This window comes from Ctenopharyngodon idella, chromosome 10 (assembly GCF_019924925.1).
Source record: "Ctenopharyngodon idella isolate HZGC_01 chromosome 10, HZGC01, whole genome shotgun sequence".
In the NCBI taxonomy this organism is placed as follows: Eukaryota; Metazoa; Chordata; class Actinopteri; order Cypriniformes; family Xenocyprididae; genus Ctenopharyngodon; species Ctenopharyngodon idella.
In genome coordinates, this window is record NC_067229.1 from 38,922,828 (window position 1) to 38,932,694 (window position 9,867).

Here is a 9,867-nt window from a genome sequence, read left to right on the forward strand (position 1 = left end):
TTGCTGAGCTTTTCGAATTGCCACTTATGTGCACATAAAACATACATGCACATGCTGAGTTGAGTCAGAGAAAAGGAAGGAATGAATCTGTCATGAGGCACTCACCACCTCTGGCAAGGTCACACAAACATTATTTTAAATGACAGCCCAGTAGAACAGGGGCATTAGACAACACTCTCAGAGCATACCAACTACCCCAGAGGATGTCCTCGCATGACAGACCCAGCATGTGTTTGGAGCACATACAATACAAAATATGTAAAAAAAATTAAAAAAAAGGACAATCTCAAATTTAACTGTACATAAAAAAGTGCTTTAGTTGTTTTTAATTATTAAAAAATAAAATAAAAATAAACAAATAATTCGGAAAAGTAGGCTGTGTTAAAATGCTTCACAGAAATAATAATATAATATAATATAATATAATATAATATAATATAATATATTGCTTATTTATAGCAAGGCCATATTTGAAACCTTATTCTGTTCCTTACACAGCTTTGAATTCTAAACCAGTCCTAAACTACAAACTTGTCCTCTAGTATTTTATTATTAACATAATTCATCATATTTCAGCTGTGGCAACAGTTCACTGATGATGATCAATATATATTGATATAGCCTTTAAATCAAGTTCATAGTTACAGTTAGCAGTACTTCATGTACTGGAGCTATTTACTGCAGTGGGAAACAGTACAGTCTGAATTTACATATTTTATATGTAATGAAATCTGCAAAATATAGTCTGCTGCAAACATGTGATTTCATAGGCGTCTCTTATTATTTTGTCACTAAGTTGCTGCAGTCAAAATTCTATTATTGACTAATCAATTGTGAAATTTATTATATTTGTGGCATTTACTATTCTATCAACTGGGTAGGCTTGTTTGGGTTGATTTCAAATATCAACATTGTTCAACAGTGTTTTTTGAAAAATGGCTTACCCCACCTTTAATCTCAGTTCAAGACTGCGTTCATGAAGGTGTCAACTGGCTACTTTAACAACAAATGTATTTAAATATATGATTTTAGAGATAAATAACTAGGGGATCTCTATCCCCTATAGCCCCCGGTTCTGTGAGTGTGAACCAAGTGGGCCCACACGTCCTGAAAAGTGAAGGCAAAACTTTCCGTTCTCCCCCTGGTGGCTGGCTGCAGTATAGGTCATAAACCCCGCCCTCTCCATGAAATTGAATGGGACACAAGCCAAAATAAAAAATCCAATTACACTTCAAATAATTTTTTTCCAAAGATGGCTTCTGTCATTTTTGGTAGTTCTTATCATGCTGACCTGTGTTCAATTGTTGGTTTTTCCAACAAGTTTGGTTTTAGTTAGTTAGGGAGAAGGGCGGGACCTTGATACTGCGGCTCCACCTCAGGATCACTACTGCACAGACTCAGGCTCCGAATTATGTAATCGGCAATGACCATTTCTGGCTTCATTTTTGTACAGTGTAAAGAAGTGGAGACACATCATCTATCTATCTTCTTTTTTTTTTTTTTTTTTTACAGTCTAAGGTGTGAACATAGTGCAAAGCTCATTCCAAGTCTTTTATTTCAAGTGATCACAGCTTTTATTTTACAGTGCATCCATGATCTCTCACACCTTCTTACACTTATTCACTTCGCTGTCACTGATTAACAACAACAACAACAAAAAATCCCTGTCGTGAAACCAAGTGGAAACTGGAACAGTAAGATCGCATGTGTCCTTTAGCTGCCAGTTTGATTAATAGATCCATTAATACAGAATCAAAATTTGCAAAGAGAAGCCCTGCAGCAGCTGCAAAATATTTAGCATAGTGTACAGTGTCATTGAAAAGTCATTTGATCAATCAGTACCACAGACTTTCAACAAAGTTTTGACCACGCAGATGACTCTGAATTGAGTGTGGGCAAGCAATCAAACCAAGTAAGAAAACTAGCATAGCACTTGCATCACATTTTATTTGAAGTTCTGATCGAGGTCTTGTCATCTGCACTATCACAGACTTTGATATCGTTGAGAAGCAGTAATCTGCATTTTGTTTACTCCATAAATACATTACCATCAGCCTCTATCAGAATGATTCTGTAAGATGTTTCTGAGTGCCTGAAAGATGTTATTTCAAGGCTCATTATGCCTCCAAAGGCTGAGGGAGCAAACACAAGTTTCCAGAAGCACTGAGCTGTCAATCATAATGAATTACTTATATTGTTTACAGCTGACAATAAATCTATTGTTTCTGTGGGTGTAACAATCTCACTGGTCTGAAAGTTACAACATGGATGATGTACCACTCTCAAAAATGACACTTTAATGGGGGCCATCAAAGTTTTATATTGAGACTTTAAAAATGTCATGCTTCAAGTGCCAACATTTGTAGGCAGATACTGTTTTTCAGATTGTCTAATTCTGGCTAAATCATTGAGGGATGTACACTGGTATATAAATATAACTTCAGTCAAAGTTGTAGAATACCACAGATCTGACAAATCATGGTGGAGTGACTTGAACTGATGGCTGAAAGAGGCAGACTAAGCAGACAAATCTAATCTTTCGGATGCAAAGTTGTCTGAAAGTGTGGATTGGGGAAAAAGAAAAAAAATCTTTTTATGATGTCACTAAAAATGTCTGCCCCTGGTTTTAGCACCTCTGCGTCTGCCATCAAAGTACAACGAACACCATTTGAGGAGAGTATGACAGCACAGCTATTTCACGACTGGCCGGCTTCACAGATGACAACGATGGCGTCTGTTACGTGTTTATTTTGACAGCTTCAGTTCAGCTAATGCTCACAAATCCATGTTTTTATAACAGTAAAAAGTCTTTTCATGTAATATTAATGTTATATTGTGTCATGTTCATAAAAATAAAAATACAGACTCCACAGTATAGACTTTTGTAACTTTATTCTTGTACATACAGACGTTGTATTAAGCAGTACATACAGAATTGAACAAAAAGTGTTTCTTTTGCAACATGAAAACATCTGGTCTGTGTATTTGACAAATATTCTCACTGGTCGGTTAAAGCCAGTCACAGCTGAAGCTGAACACACCTAATAACATCATGACAGTGCTGACAGGCTGATGACACCACAAGAACACACCAAAAACTTCTTCACTTCACTAGTGAATATCCTAAGATGTGACATCAAGGGCAGCAGAGAGGGAAAATAAATCCATCCTTTTAAGAGCCCTCATAAATAAATAAATAAAGTTACTGTTAAGTCCAATTACATACACATAGCCATTACGTTAAGACTGTGTGTTCAGAACTAGTCTGACCAACTAGCAGTTAATTAGGGGTAATCAGTCTTACATTTCGGTATCAAATTAGACCAAACTATTTGATGACTAACTTATAAGACTAGTCTTAGCAGTTTATGCAACCAGCTACAGAATTAAAAATTAAAGTGCCCCTATTATGCCATTTTTAAGGTTCCTAATATTGTTTTGGGAGTCTCCTACAACAGATTTACATCCAAGGTTAATAGCAAGGTTAATAAAAAAAAAAGTTTTTTAAAAAATATACATTTAATATAACCTCATATCTCAAAGATTCTTAAACGATTCGTTTGAAGTAGTTCAAAGATTCAGTCTCACTGAACCCCTCGTTTCTATGAGCATACTCTGGTCTGATTGGTCAGATGGCCCAGTCTGTTGTGACTGGTCTACCGCGTACAGCGTGTGTCGGAAACAAAAACGCCTATTGCCATAACTGAATTACTGCTCCGGAGGCTTATCAATTCTCAAGAGATTGTATACAATGTATGGACAGAAAAGATGGCAGCAATTTTACCATATCAATTCGAGTCCAACGATGAAACATCTGAAGTAGTCGATCAACCAGAAACTCATTCGTAAGCATGACTGGAGCAGGACATTTCTCAGTGGTAAGCGTCAACTTAGTTTGTGGTATGTTATAAGATGTGATAGCAGCATCATTGTTCTTCTAATTTATTTAGGTGCAGGTGTGGGAACTGTATCAGTATGCCAAGCAAAGCTGAAAACCTCAGCTACAACAAACCACAACAAGTAGTATAAAAACGTTTATGCATTAGTTGAGCTTTTGATGCCTATTTCATAGAGAATTAAGTGGAATGTTATGGAATGCTAGCACACACCTAATTTTATTTGTAATATTGTATAGAACAATTTTTTCAAAAAATTAGTGTTCTCTTAAAAGCATGTCTGTAGTGTTGTTACTAGTAAGTATACTTCTATCTAATTCAGCTTCTAGTTGGTTAGCCCTACAGTGTACACAACATAACATATACAAAACTACATATTTTAAACAATCAATAGAAAATATAAACATCAATTTAATCATACTTATAGGTTGTGATTCAGAGCAAGCTGGTCCAAATATACTGGGTACTGATCCATCTTTCAAAAGCAAGCGTTTTGCGAATCCTGCGTTGAACTCCCCAAGATTTGAGAAGCAATTATCAATAAAATGACGGGAACACAACATAAGATTGGGATTGTACTGCTGTATCATTGAAAAAATGAATTTTAACCACAGATTCTTCTCAACCTCATCATTCGGAAGTGAAAATAAAACAAATTTACTTTCACAGCGTAGGGCACAGCATCTTCTCAACATGATGTTTAACCACACGAAAAAGCTACAGTGTTTGAGTGCGGGTCAAGTTGTTTGCAGACGGACAACGTAGAACATATGGTGCGTTCAAACGAGACGCGAATGAAGCGTTAAGCGCGAGTGATTTACATGTTAAGTCAATGCAAAGACGCGAATAGACATCCTGCTGCGCGTTTCGCGCGAATGAGGCGGCGCGAATTGAGCGTTTCGGGCGTTTGACGCGCGTAACGCGTGATTCGCGCGAATCGGCCGAGTTGAAAAATCTGAACTTAACGCGCCGCGTTAACCAATCAGGAGCTCTAGTAGTGACGTGACGTATTACGACGTAGCGTAGGCATAAATCCGAAACAATGGAGGACAAAATCATCGTAGCTGCACAATACATCTTTGTACTTTTATAGAAACAGGAATAAAAAGGATCTTGCTTGGAAGAAAGTGAGTGAGGAGGTCAGACAAGGTAAGTTGTAAAAAATGCTCTTTACTCAATTTGAGCTATATATATACATATTGAGACTACAAGCTAGCTAAAGCCGGCAAATTGAGTTTATTTGCCGTATTTTACAACTACTTTCCCGCTGACGAGTTGATGTGTTTATTCAGAGGAAGTGTGCAGAAACGAGACGAGCCGCCTGGCAGAAGCCCCTCTCATGGCACGAATTCGCATCTGTTGTGAAGTGAATTTCACGTGCGAATGAAGCGAGTAAACTCAAAAGGTTCAAGCGTCCAACTACACACGAATAGCGCGATTTATTCGCACAAATCGCATTTGGTGTGAACGCCCCAATAGGCGGGCATTAGGCAAATGTGTTGCCCAGTGACGTGTGGCTGTCACGGAAGTGGTATTCGAATTACTGACGGCTCGTTTAGGCTGTTCAGAGTGGATTCTTTCTTTTGACAGACAATAATTTTATTTTTTGTGCACTTTTGGCTTCACAACTTTGCAGATCTGTTACATTCACAGACAGCTACATTACACACTGCATGAAAGCTAATATTCGAAAAAGCATAATAGGGGCACTTTAAGATTTAAGACTTGATTGTGACTTATAATGCTCCAAGTGTAAATTTTTGATTACATTTAGTTATATATTTTCTTTGGCTTCTGTTGATTATGAAATTAAATCACAGCTCAAGGCCTAACTGTGATCAAACAGGGGCCGCCCTTTGATGGTTGGCCAACACGTTTTGGCAGTTTGCTAATTAAGTCAAAGCAAACAACCACCTGTGATTAAAAGTATCAAACCGGTGGCTCCAGTCCTGAGGTATTTACCTTTCTAAACCACTAGCTGAGTCTATCAATTAGGCAACCTGGAAGGAAAAGGTAATTTATTAAATCATGTGACACACACATACAGAGTGACCTTTGTGAATGGAGTATAACGACCCTGACCAGGAGGACTTTTTTTTTTCCTATGTCTTTATTTGTTAGTTTTTAAATGTTGCAATCACTACTGCAATTCTAAAAGAGGTTACTGCAATGAGAGAAACCTTACTTCTTTCAAAATTGAATATTGATCTGTGTATGTGTTTCTATGTGAATGCAGTGTCACAGAGAATTCCAGGTTCAAATTTCAATTATTGTGACCACGACTCAAATTCATGCCTTGTTTTATTCATTTCTGAGTCTTTTGTTGCAGTTGTATGCTTGAAATGTCCCTGTAGCTTGAAAGCCCAAAATTTTGCCTCAGGTAACCTGTAGATAACCTAGCTTTTGTCTTACCTTCAATAACGCATTAAATCAGACTACCATTACAATGATTTTGAAATATAAAGCATGCAATATACCCTCACATTGTTCACAAATAAATCCTCTGTATAAAAAGTACTTTCCTCTACATCAAAATCACAGATACTAAACAAAAAGGACATTTGAATATCTGCCTTTTAAGGCAAAATCTGCAATATAAGCTTATCAAAATGCCAAAAGTGCACTCCTTGTCCTCTGATATGACTCATGGAAGCGAGTAAACGGTGTCTGCGTGATGTCTTGTGCTTACTCCGTTCAGTTTGTCTCCACTGTCATTCTCGATTAGTCTACCTGAAGTGAGTTTCGACATTCCTCTGGGATGTCCCTCGGGTGAAAAACACCCTCACGCTGCATGCAACCTCTGAAGCATCCCACCTCAAAGGAATTCTGCACGGCACACTTCTTGCAACTTTGATCATATTTGAAATGCACCATGCTTAAAGGATACTTGCTTACTTACTGAAACACAACAACACTCCCCCATATCCCAGTTTAGGTTTAAGCAAATATCATCTCCCAGCTTCAGCATGCATAAAACGGATGACAACAATACCTGGATACACAAGCAAAGCAATCAGCCACACCATGAAGATGAAGCAGGCAGGATTGCACATTCTTCAAACTGTTCTCTGGATGCAGCAGCTGGTGTTTCTTCCTTTCCTTTTGCTTTTCTGCACAGAAACGCAACCACCTGTGTTCTGTTTGCTGTTTCTTTGATCACCGGGTAATTACAACAGAAAACGACTTATTTTCACCCTTGGATAGGCATGGAGTGGAGTGGAGGCAATTTAAATCCAGCACAAGTTAAAGCGGCAGAGAGACTGAGCTCCCATTGATTATTTTCATAAGCGCAGCGCGCTCAGCAGGCTGGCAGAAGTGAATGCCCCGCCCCCTTTGAGCTCTGATTGGCCAAGACTCTTGGCTGTCTGTCAGCAAGGGGTGTCTCTTTTTTTCATGCTTCGACTGGACCACTAATGCAAAGCTCTGCAAGATGAGAGAACGAGACGAGCAGCATCTTCAATAAAACTGGCGGCCAGCCTCCTAATATTTGGTCTGTCACCACAAACTGACAGACACGTCTGGAATTGCTCTGTTCCCTTATATTACGTGGCTTCTATTTAAAGACCATGCCTTTCTTATTTGTGTAATTGCCTGCTGTCAACACTGAGTATTGGGTCCATGCCAAGACGCTGAAGTCCCTTCGATGTGATAGTCATCACTACTCTGACAAAACTCTCAAGGTGACCTTGGGCAGCTTCTGTAAATCTCTAGCGGCAAAGATTAACAATGTGTGCCTCATCCATCCTAAATGCATCTGAATAAACATAAACAGATCTAATATTTGTTTAATTATCTTGTGATGTAAAAAATTCTCCCAGAACCATTTAATATAATTTCAAATTACATCAATCACTATACAGTATCTGTCGGAATACATTAACTCCCTAGACCACCAAAACAAGATCAAAGTCAAGCACAATGAAAAACCGATGACATGCAGTCTACGAAAAATTACTTCAAAATGAGTTTTTAATTAGTCTCTGTGTTATTTGTTTTAACAGGAAACATATATCTAAAAAAATCAAGATAAATTATCTTGAGACTGAATAAGCTATTAGACTATATGGCTTTTATATGGCTGTATTTGAGGGGCTCTGTAGCACACCCCTTTTCACCTACAGTAACCAAACTTCATACAGTTATAGATCTCATCGGGCCAAACAACTTTTGCTCTCTAAGTCATATGCCAGCCCAACATGAAGTCGGCTATTTAGGGTTGTTTGAGAAATGCATGCTCTGAATTTGATATACTCCTTGATATACTTGATTTAAATTAAATTAAGATTGTATGTTGCCCGCCATGCACAGGTTTCCTTAAGCCACTGGGGTGGCGGTGGTGCAGGGGTTTGGGCCCGTCACCGTTGCTTGCAGCTATATTTTTCTTTGTTTTTAATTCAATTTTTAATTCAATTTTATTCAATATTTAAAACAATTGAAAAAGTCTGCCGTTGCAGTAACACAAAATACATTTGTTTTTAAGATACATGACAAATAGATAAATAGATTTTTAAGTGTTAAACTAGAGATTTTTTTTTTTTTGTAAATAATTAATAAAAAATATTTGGGACTACAAGGGGTTTGTGAGATATAATTTGGTGTTTATAATAAAAAAAAAAACACTTTACAGTAAGGTTCCATTTGCTAACGTTAGTTAACTACATTAGTTAACATGAACTAACAATGCAAATAATTTAAAAGCATTTATTAATCTTAAGCTAATGCTAATTTCAACATTTACTAATACATTACTAAAATCAAAAGTTGTATCTGTTAACATTATTTAATGGACCTGAGCTAACATGACAGTTGTATTTGTATTAACTAAAGTTAATAAAGTTTAATAAATACTGTAACAAATGAATAGCTTACTGTTAGATAAGGCATTAACTTAAATTAATTAACGTTGACTAATAGGACTTTATTGTAGAGTGTTACCAAAATAGCACACCATTAAAAAATGTATTTTCAGGATCTAATAAATAGATTTTCAGGATCTAATAAAATAACATGCAAACAGATTGTGAAAATCATTGCATTAATGCACAAGTAGTTTTGTGAACAGTAACTTAAAATTTCAGGTAGTACTTCAAGTATATAATTTAGGTCACAGAGGTTTAGCTGAAGAAACAAGTTGGAAACCCCTGCTGTAAAGTAACAACAAAAAAGAGAGAGAGAGGGGGAATGAGATCAGGGCATCAAACTTGTCCTGTGAGAGTACAGTGCCTTTTTATGTGCCACAAGCATGTGGACTATCACAGTGCAACAGCTCTGACAACTCAAAGGGATTCTTGTGTTTAGTGAGCAGTCCAAGATATAACTCAATCATACAGGCTTCACACTCAAATATTTGATGTACTCTTTAGCCATATGCTGCCAGATTATATAAGGCACAGAGAGTGAATCTATCAATGATTATTTGACTGCAGCAAAAGACTGCAGCAATAACTATAATTTCAAATATAACAAATGTGGCTCTGCATGTAAGTTTGGTAATTATGAATATTTTGCAGAATTGTTATTATCACATCCACTTTGCACAGCCACTTTGAAAAAGAATTTTGAAGAAAAGGCTACTATTTGGAATCCATGGAATGCCAATATGATAATCAAGAAGAACTATGGTTTCATCTCTGTACCCTACTTCCACAGTACTTTTCCCATAAGGGACATCTGACCTCACAAACCACTTTGCAGTTAATTCACTTTGTACTAAGCTGGCTTTTCCATCAGGATGAGATGAATTTGTTACAAATATTTTGCTGTTCTGCCGCAGGGTTTTTGGTTTGTAAGTGGAAAAGCTGCAACACTTATGCCTTTGGACAATCTCTTATGCTCACTTCCACTGCACTCTGTTCAAGACAGAAGTGTGATCTCACTTCCAGAGAATGTCGTGAATTCCTTGAATATTAATTGCACTCTTACTGGCAAGTTATGAATTAAAAATGAGCAAAAGCAGAGGGTTTAATCGAAA

The 9,867-nt window shown here is 37.2% G+C and overlaps 1 protein-coding gene across 1 annotated transcript in view; it reads right to left on the bottom strand.

Annotated features, from left to right (window-relative positions):
* opcml (opioid binding protein/cell adhesion molecule-like) overlaps positions 1 to 7,161 on the bottom strand; it is a 153,458-nt gene extending 146,297 nt beyond the window's left edge. Inside the window, exon 1 of the mRNA XM_051910882.1 lies at positions 6,889 to 7,161. Coding sequence (XP_051766842.1) covers positions 6,889 to 6,949 — 61 coding nt within the window. The 5' untranslated portion in view covers positions 6,950 to 7,161. The remainder of the gene's footprint in view (positions 1 to 6,888) is intronic.
* Between the last annotated feature and the right edge of the window lie 2,706 nt (positions 7,162 to 9,867).